The 18,872-nt window shown below is 39.8% G+C and overlaps 2 protein-coding genes across 2 annotated transcripts; both read left to right on the top strand.

Annotated features, from left to right (window-relative positions):
* Positions 1–3,515: 3,515 nt before the first annotated feature.
* Positions 3,516–8,663, top strand: LOC124878342 (procathepsin L-like). Its single transcript, XM_047382230.1, has 8 exons — positions 3,516–3,641; positions 5,336–5,470; positions 5,567–5,689; positions 6,201–6,353; positions 7,316–7,540; positions 7,621–7,789; positions 7,893–8,010; positions 8,229–8,663. Exons 2-8 carry the CDS (start codon positions 5,348–5,350, stop codon positions 8,326–8,328), a joined length of 1,011 nt encoding a protein of 336 aa, XP_047238186.1. The 5' UTR covers positions 3,516–3,641; positions 5,336–5,347; the 3' UTR covers positions 8,329–8,663.
* Positions 8,664–10,869: 2,206 nt separating this feature from the next.
* On the top strand, positions 10,870–17,689 carry LOC124878044 (procathepsin L-like). Its single transcript, XM_047381781.1, has 8 exons — positions 10,870–11,017; positions 12,436–12,573; positions 13,000–13,122; positions 14,185–14,337; positions 15,527–15,751; positions 15,856–16,024; positions 16,995–17,097; positions 17,343–17,689. The coding sequence occupies exons 2-8, from the start codon at positions 12,451–12,453 to the stop codon at positions 17,443–17,445; spliced, it is 999 nt and encodes a 332-aa protein (XP_047237737.1). The 5' UTR covers positions 10,870–11,017; positions 12,436–12,450; the 3' UTR covers positions 17,446–17,689.
* The last annotated feature ends 1,183 nt before the right edge of the window (positions 17,690–18,872 follow it).

The following is an 18,872-nucleotide window of genomic DNA, read 5'->3' on the forward strand; positions in this document are numbered from 1 at the left end:
ATTAACATTTTGTAAGAAGCGCCAACAGAAAAAGGAAGGTCGGTACTTCCAGATCTGTGCAGGGAACATGAAACCTTAAGCTTAAAGACTGAAAACGAAAGTGGAAATCTATATAATTCACCCAAAAATCTTTTGCTCATTTCATGTTAAAGCCACGGGGAAAGTTCCTTATTTTTTAATGGTGATCTTATATCAGCCACAGATTCCGTCATCCTTCTTCTTTTAGACCTCTCAACAACACTCAACATTACTGACCACAATATTCTAATGTTCAGTGTGGAGCAGTTTGGTTTTAGAGGGGGTACAAGGTGGGTTCAAAGTACATGTTCTTCAGGCCTGCTTTCTTGTGGAGTTCCACAGAGTTCTATTCTAAGACCATCATTGTTCTCTATTTATATGCTTCCAGTATAGGCTCCATTCAAGGAATGTTTAGCATATAGCTGCACACCTGATTGATAGATCCACCTACAACTGAAGCACACTGTTTGCGAGAGTAAAACTTGGAACTTCCTCAAATGTAATTAGAATAAAACAGAAGTGATTGTTTTTGGACCATGTGGTACTTTCAGCTCACCTCTACTAGAGCTCAGATGGTTTTATGCAGTGTGCGTGATTCTTCATTCTGAGTTTTACCTTGAAAAACACCATCTGCTTTTTAAACTTTATTGTTAATTCTTAAGTGTCACTGAAAAGTTGCTGCACACTTTTATTTCATCTCCAGTTGATTGTTGTGTTAACTGTGTCTGTTGGTGTCAGCCAGGCCTCGCTGTCATGGCTGCAGCTTGTTCATAAACGCAGATTAAATAAAGTAGTTATTTCTATCCTGTACATTCCTGACTTTATAAGCTCACCGTTCAGTTCAGGATTGACTTCAGGTGGTTTTTGACCTGCCCTCTTGCAGCTGTAGTTACTGTTAGGATTAGTTTGCTCCTAGTTGTCCGGAGAGGTAGGCGTTACATTGTATGCAACAACGACGTCATTTGAGTCATTAAATTGTAGAACCAGATCCCACTGAATCTTAGGCAGGTTCTAACACTGCCTGTTTTAAAATCCCATATCTCAAATAGTTTTTTTGTTCATTTGCTTCTAAATTAGTATGAGTCAACATTTTTGTCCTGAATTTTAATGCTTTGTTGCTTTACGTAATTTGTATTAATTCTTTTTGCATTATTATTTATTATATTTCAAGTTTATTTTGTTTCCTTTTCTATTTAATTACCATACTTTGATCATTTTGCTTTAGAAATTAGTAAAAGACCTTAATATAAATAATATCTGATTGCAGTAGCATAATCTCACATTTTAAAATGTAGAACAAAAACTTTAATATTTTACCAGAGGAGAAAAACAATTACATTTTAGGAAATAATTGTTTTTGTTTTTATTTTCCCAAAATAACCAGTGCCACAATTATTAGAGTGAGAAAAACCTATAAAGCTCACGGCGCTGTTAGTACATGTACTTGTTCAACTCGTGTCTGCTTGTCAGGGGAAAGGAACAAAACATCAAAAACAAGTTCAGTCCTGATCATCTACACAGTGCTGTCGTGTCGTGTCATTGTTTTTCAATCACATCAGTCACATGAGCATCAGCATTCATTAACTCCAACTCTGATTTGCCAGCTGTTCTGAGAAGCTCTGTACTCAAGGAATTGAGTTATATGTCTGATAGTGCTGTTTTCTGTTTAAAGTCAAACACATGAGGGAGGAAATGTTGAACAATTTTGATGATTCAGATGTATTTATCAATGCTCTGATAGATTTTTTAATTGCAGCCTTACGGCATTTGCACTCTTTATCTTCTCTAGGACAGTAGACCTCTATGATAGTTTATCTTAAACTTTGAGGCGTGTAAACAAGCTGAAGGATTGCACAAGTCACAGACAGATGTGGATTGTTCTACATTGAATCAAAAAAGCCTATTTTTGAGTGTTTCTGGCAACATTTTGCAGCTCAGCTTCACAGAGAAACTTAACATGCTATCTTGTCATTGTTTTTTTCTTTTGCAACCCATTAAAACTTTAGGTGAGCAAGAAAAAAAAAGGATTTAATTTATCTGTTTCTGAGATCTCACTGAGAAATACCACCCTGGAGATTATTAATGTGGTATCAGATCAATAATCGATACATCTCAGATTTCTACCACATAGAGAGCCTTAAAGTATTCACACCTCTTTATTTAGCTCTATCTGTCTTCCCAATAACTCCTTGTTAACCCCATAGTATAAAGCTGCCACTACCATGTTTTAGAGTTTAGGGTGATGTGCAGTGTTAGATTTCTTTTCTCCACACAGTGTTCTTCATGTTGGTCAAAACTGGAATGTTTCTGGTCTCGTCTGGCCAGATCTTCTTGTTTGCTCTGTCCCCTACATGGCTTGTAGCAAACATAAAATGGGGCTTCTTACGACTTTCTTTTATTAATGGATGTCGTTGTGCATTTCTTCCATAAAATTCAGAGTGGTTGATTATTAATTGTCCACCTGAGCTGTGAATCTCTGTAGCTCCTACCATGGTCCTCTTGGCTGCTTCTCTGAATAATGCTCTACTTCCCTGATTCATCAGTTAAGGTAGACGGTCACGTCCTGGTGGGTTTGCAGTTGTGCTGCATTTATGCTGATGCAAAAAATTACACGCAGATTATCTTATTTTTAGGCGACTATTAAAGGTAGTGTGTTGCACTTGATTTTAGTTAGAGGTATCAGAGTAAAAGAGTCTGGATATGAATGTCCACCACACTTTTATTTGTAATTTAAAAAAATAAACCATGTACCAGTATCCTTCCAAATTACAAATTTTGCTCTACTTTGTGCTGACCTGTCACATAAAAATCAAATATACTGTAAACCGCATGATTTTGACCTGCAGAATCTATTGTGCTATTTTGTATGAGGCAATTCTCAAGATTATTGTAGTCAGATTATCAGTACATTTACATCAAATAGGTCACAGTGCCTGATAGTTTCATGAATATCTGTTCAAGGGTCAAGAAACTGGCACATGAAGTGGTGTTAACGAGATAATTATTCCTACTTCTTGAATTAATCTTATTTTGAATATACATGCATTCAGTTTTACTTTAAAAAAGCTTTAGAAACCCAGTTCATGCCTTTAACTGGTCACAAAAATTAGAAAATTAAAGTAGTGAAGCTGCTGACGCTGGATTCATGTTTCATCTTAGTTTCTCTACACAGGTTTCAGATTTTCACCAGCGTATTCTGTTTTTCACTGTAAACAGTTTAGATCTGGGAGTTTAAAGTCTGAATTTATTCTGGGTGTGATGTTATTAAGATCAATCTAACTAAAGATTAGCTGAGTAAAACGGTGTCTTTAAAAAAATCACAATAAATAAAAATGAAATAAATCATCTAAATCGTCATTAAATAATCGTCTAAAAACAGCTGCAACAGTTCAGCGGTATCCCAAGGGGAGGGAATCACGTGCTTCCATGATGGCATCAGGCAAAGAGGCGGGGCATCAAATGGAACAACAAGGAACTGACCAACCAGCGTTGAGCAGCAGAAGGATTTGGGCCAATCAGAGAGCTTGGTGGGAGGTTCTGAAGCTGCCGGTTTTGCCTTTATAAAGTGTAGCTCTGTTAACAGAGGTATTGTTTTCCTGTTCTTCGGCGAGAAGGTGTTGACAGTAAGTTTAAACATTTAATGTGACTTAAATGTTGAAGATGTTGAATTTAACATTTCGGTTGACATCTGGATTTATCTATATAGCGAATATTTTTGATAGTTTTATGATTTTGTAAACAGGTCACCAGTTTGCATTGAAAAATGTGATGTTTTTTTAAAGGTTTTACGGGGAATTTCCTTTTTTAGCTTGAAGAAAAACCCTTAAAATGTCGTCGCAACATGTAACCGTACAGCCTTAGCCATCTTGTTTTGTTCGGCTGGTTTTATCGTCGTCCTTTCCAAATCCGCCATTGTCTGTTTCTCCTCTTTGTTTGTGTGTGTTTCTCTTTAAAAAAAAATCAGAACCTGTAACACATGGCCCGGTTTGGGATCAGGCGCATTGGCCCGCAGTGTGCCGGTTCCAGTTTTGGTTTTCTTTTTCGTTTTCCTGGTTTGGAGTCTCTTGGTGTTTCCTGGCTCTCTGCCCGGGAGCAGCAGATCCCGTGACCGAGCAAAAAAAAACAAAAAAAAAAAAAACAACAGGATCGGCTTGGGATGAAGCCAGATGTTTGCTTCACTAAATAAGGAATCGCTACTGGTGTTTTATTGTGTCATTCACTCGGAGTGTGGGAAATTAATTTGGGGATCCTGGGAATTTGTCTAACTAGCGGCCTATTTTCATGTAATTTGAAGTTAGCTTCTGATTCGGTGCTTCATTAAAGGGCTATTTCACTTTTTTTTTTTTTTTGTTTATTTGCCCCCACATCACAATAATCATGAGGGCTTTTTCTTTTTAGGTTAAAACGTATCTAAAGCTGATACAAAGAGAGCTGAACATGATCTGGTGGTTGCTTAATGCTGATGACGTAGTGGGATGAAGGCAACTGTGTAAATGTTTTTTCCACAGGGCAGAAAGGGCTGGCGAGGGGACAGTGGACCCCGAAAGTGCCCCCTATTTATTGTATAACATTAAAGTGCAGACACATTTCATAGCCTTTGTTGCAGCCCATGATGAATTTATTTTATCTGTTGGCTGCACTCGTCAGTCATTGGCTGAATTAAAACTCTGCTGTAGATAAAGTGATTGATCTGTAGTTGAGTTGTGTACTGAAGGTCAGCCAATCAGATGAGTTGATAGTTGATGAGTTAATTTATTTTTTATCTTATGTCATGGTGAACTGTAGCACAGGTAACTTGAAATATTCAAACACTGAAAGGCTGTCATATCTTTTATACATAAGCTATTGGGTCAGATATTAAAGCTGCAGTACTTTGACTAGGCTATCATAAGATGGCTATATTCTCATACATGCGATGTTGTAGAATAATGATCTGATCTGTGTTTGACTTTTCTATAGAAAGTTTCCACTGCTGACCAGTCTTTAAATGGAGTAAAGGTTTCTCAAACAAACCGTGTTTTAAAGATTCGTAGAATAATCGGAGGTAGATCCAATCAGAGGTGGACCTGGTCCTTTTTACTCAAGATCTAAATCATATGCTGGTTCCTGGATATGACTGTACCGCCAGGAATTAGCTGTAGGAAGCCAAACTGAATTTCTGCTGAATCATCATGGAGATGTTGAGCTGTTCCTGAGAAACCTTTGACAAATGTTGTTTTCCTGTTGAAGCCTCACTCACACAGCTCCTTGGCCTCCTTTTTTAGCTATTCTGAAACCTGATCCCTGATGTGATGTTTACTGGCTGCTTGTGTTGCAGGAGGCCAGAGTGATGCTGCCTGTAGTTGTGTTTACGTTGTGCCTTGCTGCGGGCCTATCGGCCCCCAGTCTGGACCCCCAGCTGGATGAACACTGGAACTTGTGGAAGAGCTGGCACAGTAAAAACTACCATCAGGTAACATGCTTTGTTTATTTTCTTGATCCCTTGTTCTGATTCTTTTAAAGAGATTAAAGTGGCTTCTGTGTATTTATTTATTTATTTTTCACTAAGCGAGAGGAGGGCTGGAGACGAATGGTGTGGGAGAAGAACCTGAAGAAGATCGAGCTGCACAACCTGGAGCACTCCATGGGCAAACACACCTTCCGACTGGGCATGAACCACTTTGGCGACATGGTGAGGCAGCATTTTAAACATTCAGAACCACATCTTCCCTGAAGGAAGGAACATCAAGGACTAACCGTTGTCTTGGTTAGTCTCTGAAGTTAATTAATGCTGGTGTTTGATTTTTTTTTTTATTCCTCCCATCCTCACCTTTCTAACAACCTGAAGGCAGCTGAGACTTTGACTTAGTTCTCTTATTTGAATCCATATCATTAGCCTCATAGCGTGATTGCCTAAGTCATGTTATGAGGCAAACAATATTTTTATTTGTTCTGGGGTTTTTTTATGATATTTTTGAGTTTTATGTTTTGTCCTGTGGTTCATTGTTTTTGTGTGTTACCAGTTTTACATTTGTTTTTGCTTAAGCACACACTTAAGAGATAAAAACAGCTTGTAGAAATGGTAAAATGACTCATTTGTCGAAACGGAAGCAAAGCATCTGATTGCCTTTTTGTCATCGACAGACGTCAGAAATTCAAAGCTGCATCAGCAGCGCGTTTCACTCTGAACGTTGTTCCCACAGACTCACGAGGAGTTCAGGCAGATCATGAATGGCTACAAGCAGAAAGCTGAGAGGAAGGTGAAGGGGTCCCTGTTCATGGAGCCCAACTTCCTGGTGACCCCCCGTGCTCTTGACTGGAGGGACAACGGCTACGTCACCCCCGTAAAGGACCAGGTAACTCATTTCTTTTTAGTTTTTATTCGCATAGCACAATTCCTAGGTCTGACCTTTCCAATCAGCTCCTTGTTTAAGTGAAGTTTTTTGTTTTTTTTTTCTTGTGCAGAACACTATTAATCATGATCATCCAAATTGCTTTGGTACTTAAATCTTTCCTACACGCTTTGCAGTCAAACCTACGTTTCTAAAACCTAATTTTTATTGTAAACCTGACACGCTGCAGCTTTATATTTACGTGCTCGTAAAAACCGAGAGGACTCTGCCCTCAAAAGAACAGCCTACAGACGAGATAAATCGGTCACTTAGGGGTTGTTTTTTACTATCTTTCTGCTGCACACTCTTTCCAGCACAGCTTGTTCTCCCCACCCACTCGATACACATAAACGGTGTGTTTGCTGAAACAAGCCGGACCAGCGCCCTGTCGACCGGGTCCAAGTGTAGGAAACAAACACAGGTTGATCATAGATCTGGGTCAGAATAACCAGCAGTAGAAATCCCAAAGTTTTACGGTAGTCTGACAACGTTTTAAAAATTAATTTAATACCACAGTTTTATTACAATCTTAACTAACATTTCTTCATTATTTGAATTTTGTTAAAACCAGCGTTTAATAAGAGTGAGTGGCACTTCTTTCGTTTCTAAACAATGTTTGTTCATTTTTCACTCCCTGAAATGTTTTTTTCATTCATTTATGTAAACAAGGAAAAAGTGTAGTAGCCTTCTTCCAGTTAGCTATCAGGGCACAACAACAAGTGGGGGAGGGGAGCTTATTTTAAAGCAATGCTTTTAACTCTAAAGTGACACTAAAGCTCCTCTCTTTACTCTTACAGTCTTTACCTACGGCTTTCTGCGATCTTTATTCATACAGGTGTTTTTCTGAGAACTGAGAAGACACATTTGTTCTGTATTAAAAATGCTGCCGTGATCAATCCCTCCTGACACCATCCTCTTTCCTTTAGGGTCAGTGCGGCTCCTGCTGGGCTTTCAGCGCCACTGGCGCTCTGGAGGGCCAGGTGTTCAGGAAGACCGGCAAACTGGTGTCTCTGAGCGAGCAAAACCTGGTGGAGTGCTCCAGACCCCAGGGCAACGTGGGCTGCAGCGGTGGTCTGATGGACCAGGCCTTCCAGTACGTTGAGGACAACCAGGGTCTGGACTCCGAGGCGTCCTACCCGTACCTGGGAACCGTACGTATCTCCTTTTTAAGCCATTAAGCTGTACGTTTTGTTTTCTCCTTCCTTCCCGCTCATCTCGATTTGTCTTTTAGGACAACCAGTCGTGTCACTACGACCCCAAGTTCAACTCCGCCAACGACACCGGTTTCATCGACATTCCCAGCGGCAGCGAGCGCACTCTGATGAAGGCCGTGGCCGCCGCCGGACCCGTCTCTGTAGCTATTGATGCAGGTCATGAGTCCTTCCAGTTCTACCAGTCAGGTAAGTTCCCATTTTAAAACGCCTTTAACAGTAAAACGTGTTAAAGTTACAAGGAGCGATTTCTGCAGCTCTCAGCTTGACTCGGTTCTTGTTGCGTTTTTAGGAATCTACTATGAGAAGGGGTGCAGCAGCGAGGAGCTGGACCACGGCGTGCTGGTGGTGGGATACGGTTTCCAGGGGGAGGATGTGGACGGCAAGAAATACTGGATCGTTAAGAACAGGTCAGTGAGATCCTAAACTGCACAAACATTCCAGGTCCGGTTCTACCTGACAAGAAAACCGGGCCGTCTTGCATTTTTAACCTAATTCAGGATAGTTTAATTTCAACCTTAAATCTCACATTAGCAGGAATGCCCCTGAGGTCAGTTTCCATCTGCTGTTTTCAAGTCAAGTGAAAAATCTCCTGAGCTGATCTTCTGACCTTTTCGTTTCCTTGCAGCTGGGGTGAAAGCTGGGGTGATAAAGGCTACATCAAGATGGCCAAAGACAGGAAGAACCACTGCGGCATCGCGACATTAGCCAGTTACCCTCTGGTCTGATGGCTGCAGCTTCACCTCGTAGCTTCAGTGTTATTACTGGAACAGTTTGGCTGAAGAGAAGAATGAAACTTCGGTCGGACGGAAGCATCAGCAGGAGATTCTGCTGCTCTTCATGAAGAGGAAACTTGGTCTTTTAGGGAAAAGAAGCCATTTTGCTATGGCCTGGTTTTATGCCACTTTATTTTTTTTGTCTTTAAAATTGTAGTTTTATTCTCTGTAAATATGCGTATGCTACTCTGGAAGTGATTCATTAACCCTGGCTTTGGTCATTGTAAATGATTTTTTTTTTTTTTTCTACTTTTACTGTGATCAATTAAAGATGTAAAACACTAAAACGGTTTGGATTTGTGCTTTCTTCTAAAAGAACAAAAAACGAATGTCCTCAGCAGAAACTGAAGTAAACCATGAGATGATTTTAAAATGAGATGCTGTCAGTCAGGCCTGCAGAGAAGATCATCAGGGCTGACCCTCTCTTCATCCAGGACTTGTACATGTCTAGGGTCAGGAAAAAGATGGCTAACATCTCCACAGACCCCACACATCCTGCTCACAAACTATAGACGTTTACCTTCAGGTTGATGCTACAGAGAGCTATTTGCAAGTTTGTCTGCCCAGATCGATAGATGATATGCATATTTGCACTAATTAGACCATGACCTCATCTAGTAAAAATGTGTGGAGCTGCAGTTTCTTTTTTTTTCTTTTTAAACTGGTGAATCTTTGGGTGTACAGATAATGAAAACCCAAATTCTGTGTTACAAAAAATTAAAAGTCCATGTTTATACAGTATATGAATCAGTACTTGATTGGGGCTCTTTTTGCATGCATTACTGCATCAATACGGCCTGGGCTGTGGTTCTGCTGAGGTGTTCAGGAAGCCCAGGTTGCCCTGACAGCGGCCTTCAGGTCATCAGCGTTGTTGGTTCTGGTGTCTCATCTTCCTCTTGACAGAACTTCATAGATTCTCAATGGAGTTTAGGTCAGGCCTGTTTGCTGACCAATCAAGAACAGCTTCATCATGGGCACCAAACCAGCTCTTGGTACCTTTGGCAGTTTGGGCTGGTGCCAGGTTCTGCTGAAAAATGAAATCAGCATCTCCATAAGGCTTGTCAGCAGCAGACCAACACCAGCAGATAGCCTGGTACCCCAAATCCTTCCTGACAACTTCACACTAGACATCAAGCAACGTGGATTCTGTGGCTCTTCCTCCAGACTCTCAGACCGTGGTTTTCAATTGAAACGCAAACTTTAATCTGGAAAGAGGACTTTGGATCGATGCGTCTGTATGTGGTGGCTCTTGAAGCTCTGACTCCAGATGAAGTCCACGCCTTGTGAAATTCCCCCAAACTCCTGATAAGGCTTTTGCTTAACCATCCTTTGAATGCTGTGTTTAACCCTGTTGCTTGTGCAAATTTTTCCACCACACTTTTTTTCCTTCCATCTAACTTTCCATTAATACAGTCAGCTTGAACACAGCACTGTGTGAACAGCGAGCTTCCTTAGCAATGAGCTTTTGTGGTTTACCCTCGTTGTGGAGGGTGTCAGTGACTGCTGGACAGCTATGAAGTCAGCAGTCTTCCCCATGATTCTGTAATATCAACATAACATGTCTTATCATCCAAGTTTTCTAAAAAAATTAAATGTGGGGTTGACATTAGGAGTAAGCTGTAGATGATCACCATTAGAAATGAACACATGAAATATATCTCTGTGATGAATCTCCTGTATATAGCATATTTTTTGAATTGAATTGACTAAATGGACATTTTGATGATATTCTCATTTATTGAGATAGTCTTTTGTTAAAGTATTACAAACTCATCTAAACCCACACCTAAATCTATCCAAGTTTATACTTACAGACACCAAAATAAATGAATAATTCAGTAATTATTTTAAAATTTCCACTCCATCATGAAACTATTTAACCAATGCTCAATTACATCGCAGCGTCTGGTTGGTTAACCTGCAGATTTGGTCCAATTCAGATCATTTACTCTGGCTAGAGCAGTGTTAGCCAAGCAAACTGTAAAGTGGAAGGCTGACAAAAATATGGACACATGATGTGCTGCAGCTCATTCTAAGTTTATATTCCTGTTGCAGTCTTGGCAATTTCCATATTTATTCCAACTGACTTATAGCCTGGTTGCATTTTCTTATTTTTATTAGGGTTTGTTTTTTTTGTCTTAAAACCTCAAGAGTGGCGGTCTAGGGGTTAGAGCAGTGTGCCCAATTTCTGCAAATACCTGATTTGAATCCCACAGACTGCCACTTAGGGTCCCTGAGCAAGACCCTTAGCCCTGAAATGCTCCCTAGATGCTGCAAATCTGCCCACTGAACAATTTCATTGGAATGTACAGTTGCAGTGACAAAAAAAAAGTTTTTACAGTTATGAGGTTATGCAAAAAGATTATATGCTTACCATGGGCTATTCACTACTAAAGCAACCGTGAGTCAGGCGATTTTCCTTGTCTCAACTTAACCTGCCATTACGCCCACATGTGTCATATTTCAGCTTCTCTTCAGAGGGAGGAATCACATCACCTGGAAACACCTAGACCAGCTAGACCAATCAGAAAGCTCAACACGTTTATACTGTGGCGAATCTGCTCTTTAAAAGCTTTGTGGTCCTCAGTGCAGAAAGGAATCGGTCCTCTACTTCACCTTCATCACCAGGAAAGACTTTGCAGTAAGTTTCAACGGTTATACCTCAATTTTCAGCTGACCAATCTATATTATACGCTTTCTTTTTGTTTCATACCTGTTCCTTTAGTTTGTTCCTGAACATTTTCACTTTGGAGATGTTATGGGTCTAAGAATAGAGATATTTTTCTGTAGTTTTTTTTTTTTTTAGGATTAAAGAGTCTTTTTGTCTCTAACTGATTTTTCTTAGGATATAAAGTTTTCTATGCTCACAAATATACTACTCTATGATCTCCATAATGAATCCTGTTATATGAATGGCCATTGTTATGAATGAGTAAACTGCAGATACAGTTGCAATTTGGTGGATATAAAATGTTGGAGGTTGTTGCTTTTTCATCCCAACAAATATACACAAACACATGCTATAGTCATGAGAAAAAAGGAAGTTCAGCTCTTTTAGATTCTGGAGATTTACAAGTTTCATCTCTTACCAATGTTCCCAATTTGGCTCTTTTTTTAATAGTCATTTTGAGGTTAAATGTAAATGATTTTAGAACCTAATAAAGATCGGATTGTACTTTCTTTTAGTATGACTGTGAAGAAGCAATGGAAGTCATAGTTCTTAAATTGTTAAACTAAAGCTAAATAAGTTAATTTTTCCTAATTTAAGTTTTATAATGAATTTGTTTACATAAAAATGGCCTAACATTTTAACCTATGTTAATATTTAATGATGATTTTTAATGATATAGAAACAAAAGAAGAATATAGCTGCCTGTCTGTGCTTGAAGATATATCAACCTCTAAAATAAATAACTTAGTTTGATGGTTTCTTGGCTCGCTGCCTGGGAACAAATCCCAAAACTGGGACGAGTCCAACTTTCCACACACTAAATAAAAAAGGGTTCAGGTTAACAGATACTATTAAATCCTTGTGCTGAATTCTTCTATTACAAAGCAAAATGAGTGTAAACTGTAATAATTGGCAATAAAGTCAAAATTACATGACACAATCATATTGCAGATAGATAGTGCTCTAGAAAAATATTTGCCCCTTAACAGGTTGCCACTGAGTAAATACAAAATATTGTTTTCAGATGATAATTTTATTAAAGCTATGCATATCAATTTGGCCCTATGTGGAAAAAATTGGTTACTCTTTAAACCTGATAACTGGTTGTGGCAATAACTGCAATCAAGTGTTTACAAAAACAGGCATTGGGTTTTTACCATCAGTGTGGATACATTTCATTCTACACTGTTCTTTGCAGAATTGTTTCAATTCAGCCAAACTGGAGGGTTTGCCAGAATGAACAGCCTGTTAAACATCACATTCAATTCAATGGTGTTTAAGTCCACACTTTGACTAGGCCACTTCAAAGCCTTCCTTTTGTTTGTTTTGAACCATTCAGAGATGGACTTCATGTTGAGTTTGGATCATTTTTTACTTGTTTTTTCCAGGTGCAAGTCACAGCAATGCTGCATTTACTTGTTATGACGTTCTATATGAGTGCAGTCCTGTCAGCCCCACGTCGAGACCCACAGCTGGATCAGCACTGGGAGCTGTGGATGAACCGGTACAATAAAACGTACCATGAGGTAAAGACCTGGGTTTTCATTAATGCCTCATAAAGTGTGCCATTTGGATCAAGTTAATAACAGCAAGGCATCATAAGAACAATGACCACAGAAGGTGGTTGTTTAAATGCCATGGTATAAAGAATCCAGAAACAAACTACAGCAACACTGAAGCAAAAACAATATTTCAATGCAACGGTGGCACACAAAGCTTATTCAGATGTTGGAATTTACCATGCTTCCCCTGAAATCTTGTTTAATTGGCCTATTCAAAAGGAAAACAATTTAAATGCTCCCATTTTAAGACAGATCATCTAATTTTTATGAAATCATATGATAAAAATAGCAACATCTAATCTATTCTGCATTACTTGCATGCATGGCTCTAATTTTAACACTATTTTTAACCAGAAACAGCTGATTTAATGAACATGTGCTTTTATGCAGAAAGAGGAGGGCTGGAGACGAATGGTGTGGGAGAAGAACCTGAAGAAGATCGAGCTGCACAACCTGGAGCACTCCATGGGCAAACACACCTACCGGCTGGGTATGAACCATTTCGCAGACATGGTGAGACAACAGTCTTGCACCCTTCTTACTATAATCTGAGATGCTAAAAAGCTGCCTTGACATAGAAAATGATACTAAGTAAGGAGAGTATTGTGTTTAATGCTTACAAATGATTAACTGCAGTTTATTTATATGGTGTAATGCTAACACTGCCTTTAGCCTGCTGAATGCTGGAACGGCACCGGGCTCCGGGTAGGCACAGAAAATGGATGGATGAGTAGAAATTACCAATTTGCTTCGGTTTAAACATCTACCATGACTGTATTGAACAAATGGTTGCAGCAGTGAAGAAACAAAACTTCCACCAGAGGCAGGGTCAGGACATCTGCCACACCTTCATTCTTTTAATAGTTTTTTCACATTAAAACCAGACACTGCAATAGATATTATCAGGAGTTCATGTGATTGCACATAATTGTCAAGTGGAAGAAAAATAATACTTGGCTTTCATTTTTTTTTTGGCTTTTTTTGCAAAAGAAAATCTGAAATGCGTGGTGTGCATTTGTTTTCAGTCCCTTTTACTCTAATACTCCAACATAAGGCAACTGATTTTACTGAAAAGTCACCAAATTAGTAAATATCTGTATATGTGTGTAATTTCCTTGAATCATTAAAACAATTTACAGTTAGATTATGAGAAACTACTTAAAACCAGCAGCTGTCAGAGCGGACATGAAATGACTGGAAGGAGGGTACGAAAAGATGAATAGTGAGCACATAAACTCCAAATGCATGAATGTATGTATTTTTGTGTAATTAAAAATAGTCGTGGAAGCTGAATGCCACCCAGAGTAAGTAAGTGGCTTTACAGTTTGTTCCCAATGTGGTATAGTCAGAAGAAAATGACTTTCGACTTGTCTGACATTTATGGTAGAAAATTACTGTCTTATTGGCTTGTTTGTAAATCATTTGTGTCTAAGCGCATATCCCTGAGGAGCTCCAGGAGTAGTTGAGTAGTTTGCCACCTAAAATACTTATTTTTTGTCTTTTTGTTCTCAGTAGACACATCAAATAAATTGTTGTTGCCTGTTCTACTCACTGAAAACAAAACTCTTCCAACAGACTAAGGAGGAGTTCAGACAGATTATGAACGGCTACAAACCGAAAGCAGAGAAGAAGGTTAATGGGACCCTTTTCAAGAAGCCCAGCTTCCTGAAAGTCCCTGCTTCTGTCGACTGGAGAAGAGAAGGCTATGTTACACCTGTTAAGGACCAGGTAACAAGATTTCTTTCCTCTTTGCAATTCTTATGTAGAGACTAAAATATTTTTTTCTCACCAACCTGTAAGTTGTTTCTTTTATCTGTATGTCAGAAACTATATCTCCCTTGCCTGAGTGCTTATTTTCCCTCACTTCCTTAACACTTGATGAAACTGGCCAGCTTACAGTTGGCTAGGTCAAAGTGCAGCAAACAAGACTTTATACATGCTGGAGTAGATTCTCAGTCATGCAGGACATGACAACAGTGTTTAAGTAGAAGGGAACTGGACTTCTGTTGTGTCTTGAAGAGGTTTTGCCTCTCATCCAAATTGCTTCTTCAGTTTTGTTTAATTTTGGTTTTTCATGATAGCATTTAAACATGTGTCCAATGACAGTGTCATTGTCCACAGAGAAACGAGTCCTGTACCAACATGGACTGAAAGGCAACTCAGAGAAGAACAAGCCCTTACTCCAAAAGAGACATAAAAAAGCCAAATTTCAGTTTGCAAAGACACTTGGGCACAAAGACTTTATTGCAGACATGTCATGTGGTCATATGAAACTAAAATTGAAGAGGTTGACCATATTGACTATTCTTATAATTGGAGGAAAAAGGGGGTGAGGTTGCAAGCCTGAGACCACCATCCCATATGGGTAGTGGGCTGGAAGCATCATTTTGTGGGGGTCTCTTGCTGCACAAGGGACTGGTGCACTTCACAAAACAAATACAGTCAAGAGCAAAGATGACTATGTGGCAACAATGAAGCGACATCTCAGCCAGAAAGTTAAAGCTTGGACACAAATAGGTCCTCCAAGTTGATGGTGAATGTAAACATAGAGTCAGACTTACTGTTTTGGAGTGGCCATCATAAAGTCCTGATCTCCATAGAATGTTTTGTGGGCAGAGCTGAAAGTGAGCAAGGTGACCTACAAACCACACTCAGGTAAAACAGTTCTGTCAGGATCAATGGGCCAAAATTGTAGCAAACTATTGTCCCAGTCTTGGTGAAGCAATTTCAAAGCATTGGACCCAAGTCATGCCAAATGTTAAGTGAATGTATGTGAATGTGTAGAATTGAAGAAAGTGAAAAAATCACACAGTGTATAGAAATAGCTAGTTTTAACAGAAACGTTTGTCATTGTTGAACTCTAAGGGTTGAGATTATTTGTCCCCATTAACACGATCTTCTTCCATGTTGTCTTCAGGGTCAGTGTGCCTCCTGTTGGGCTTTCAGCACCACTGGTTCTCTAGAGGGCCAGCTGTTCAGGGCGACTCGCAGACTGGTTTCACTGAGTGAGCAGAACCTAATGGACTGTTCTGGACCTATGGGGAACCATGGCTGTAATGGTGGTCGGGTAGAGATGGGCTTTCAGTATGTTTATGAAAACGGCGGTCTGGACTCTGAAGCATCGTACCCATACCTGGCAACAGTATGTCAATGCAGTTACAGATTTAAAAGATGTTCTACATAACACGTCACCTCGTTCTAAAGATCGTGTAACATCAAGCTCAACTTCTTCTGTTTTACCTTCAGGAGGTCCATAAATGCTTCTATAATGAGTCCTACAATGCTATCATCATCGATGGGTTCGCTTACATACCGAGTGGCAGCGAGAAAGACCTGATGGAGGCCGTGGCCACCGTGGGGCCAATTTCTGTTTCCATAGATGCCAGTCATAAATCCTTCCAGTTTTACCAGTCAGGTAAGTGTGCTAAACTTTCGACCCGGTGGCATCTAAAATGTTTTCTATGTATGAAAATCCTCCAGTCAAAACTACTCTCTGGCCTAAAAATATATTTTTTGAGAGCCACATATACAAGCCTAATGACATATGGCGAAATTGTCAAGAAAACTGCACTGTACCTCTAGTCCAGCGGATGGCAGTGATAAGAAACCAAAGGCCAAACAAGCAAAGCCCGACCGGGAAGCCTGTATCCTGACATTTGTTCACAATACAAGGTAAAGAAAGAACAACTGGCTTATGTTGCTTGTGGTGTTGTACCACATTGTAATTGAAACCCAGTGATCTGTACGATAAAGAAGAAAGGCAATCACCTAGAAGATGAGAAGAAGTCCAGTACAAGTCAAAACACAGCAAGAAAGGGTCCATCACTCATCATAACCTGACCCCTCAACAATCCTGGGGTAATGTTAAAGTCCTGCCCCCAGATCAGGACCTTTTTATCCAGGAAAGTATAGACCCAGGAAATTGAAATTACTCTGGCTTTCAAAATCCCGGGTAAAAAGTCGTTGCAATGGAAAATAAGCTTATGTTGCAAAATATACAACAAGACAAAATAAATGGAAGATAATTTAGTTTTAAAAATGTTCAGTGATAATGGCAGCTTAAGTGTGACTTGTGCTCTTATAATGCTTACAGAATATATTTTTGACTGTGATCATTTTATGACAGCAAAAGCCTAATGTATCAGTTAGGATAGAAAATACATAGAGGAAACAAAACTTAATTTTCTTGCAGTTCTATAAACCTTCAAAGGGTTAAAACACACTAGTGTAAACTAAGCATTTGAGCCAAAAATTATTCACGTTCTCATTGAAATACAAATGCATGATTTCTGATGAATCCACTGGGCATTACATGAACATGAAGTTCCCTCTGAGTCTAAACTAATCAGCGGTAAAAAAATAACACGATTCTCTGCGTGTTTTAGGCGTCTACTATGAGGAGGACTGCAGCTCCGAGCAGCTGAACCATGCCGTCCTTGTGGTGGGTTACGGCTATTCTGATCAAAATTACTGGATTGTTAAGAACAGGTCAGTGAGATCTTTAACATTACTTTCTCATTGATTATTATTATTCTTATTATATACTGAATTATTGATTTCTGGGTTTTATATGTTAAGGTGTATTATTCATTCAGCATTTATTCTATTTTAACAGACGTCTTTCAGCTGTGGTTTTTTTTAATGCTTTTTTCTTTATTCAAGTTCTTAGGGAAAACAATCTAAATCCTAGTTTCAGTCACCATAATTATATTGATACTTTTGTTTCATTGCAGCTGGAGTGAAAACTGGGGCAACAATGGTTACATCTACATGGCTAAGGACAGATGTAACAACTGTGGCATTGCAACAGAGGGCAGTTATCCTATTATCCTCTGAGCAAAATTCACTTGTACTGCCTTACAGCTCCTACTGCAGTATGTGGGCCGAAGAAGGAGAATAAAGTCTCAAAGTTGTGCTATTTTATTAACAAGAGATGTGCAATGATATACACAAATATACACATATTTATATTAGCCATATATACAATAAATAGGTCTGCTGCTTGTTGACTTACTAACACTTTTTGTTTTCATTACTATTTTAAGATTTATGAGTAAGTAATAAAATATCTAAAACCCTCGTTGAGACTCTTGCTTAACATGAAGAATGAACCACAGCAAACGCATCTTTCTAGAACAATAGTTTTCCCATTAACAGCTGACTCTCTAACCCTGGTGGACCTAATGACTAACCCTAAAGTCAGTGGTACTTTCACACCCTAAAACTCTTGAGGATGGGTGTCTTAAACCTGAAACGGTGGGAGTTATAATGTAGAGAGTCTGACTGATGGGCAATGGCCATGGCTTTGGCTTCCCATTAAACTTGTCTGAATGGGAGACTGGACCGAGGGGAGTCATCAAGACAGGTGAATGATTGCTCATCAGTCAAGGTCAAACGCAAAGAGGACCTCATTCCAGCTTTTCACCCGGGCTCTGACTGCTAACACAAATTATTACCAGTATGTTAAAATCTGTTTCATGTGACAGTTTGCTCCATTGATGAGGGGCAGGAAGAAACCCATTGTTGGAATAAAAAGCCATAAGAATTTCTGTTTTCCTGTGGGCATGTCAGAGTCTGCAGTTCTGCTTCTCCTGCTAACCATCTTCCACCACCAGGTGCTGCTGAGGTCTGTGTCTCCAGGGTGCGACAGGTGTTTCTCATCCTGATGATCATCGGGAGGAGTATAAGGGGACGGATCGCCAGAACTTCTTTGCCTGAGTGTTTTGCCTACAGCGATACCATGACCTGGCCAAGTCTTGTGTTTTGAAGATTTTGAATCTCGTACTCCTAGATTGAAGGAAGTTTAACTTACCTTTTTGTCTCGCTCCTCCAAGGCTCCACGTCCAGTCAACGCCTCTGTCTGGGTGACAGATCGCTTCCAAACCTTAGAAGATCCCGGATCCAGCTCCAGCTGGCAGTCTGCTTCTCTTGGTACTCCTTCCCCGCATGCACGCATCCTGTCCAGCCTCCAACGTTCCACTTCGCTCGGATCACAGAAGCTCCAGGTGGATTCTTAGAAAAGCCTCCCAGGATCTCCAGACTCATCAGCCATCTCCCTGGCGGATCTAACCCTCCCTGCACGCCTGGTACGGACCTGACCTGTTTTCCTTCCCCATGCAGTCCTCCGGTTCCCGTCAGAAGGCTTGTTGTTTCTGATCACTAGAAATAAACTATCAACCGTTCCACTGGTCTCTGAGTGTTTTTCTGCATGTGCGGCAAGTCGGCCGTTAAAACGATAAAGGGGCAAAATTAAACTTTTTATC

The sequence above is a fragment of the Girardinichthys multiradiatus genome, chromosome 12 (genome assembly GCF_021462225.1).
Source record: "Girardinichthys multiradiatus isolate DD_20200921_A chromosome 12, DD_fGirMul_XY1, whole genome shotgun sequence".
Classification (NCBI taxonomy): domain Eukaryota; kingdom Metazoa; phylum Chordata; class Actinopteri; order Cyprinodontiformes; family Goodeidae; genus Girardinichthys; species Girardinichthys multiradiatus.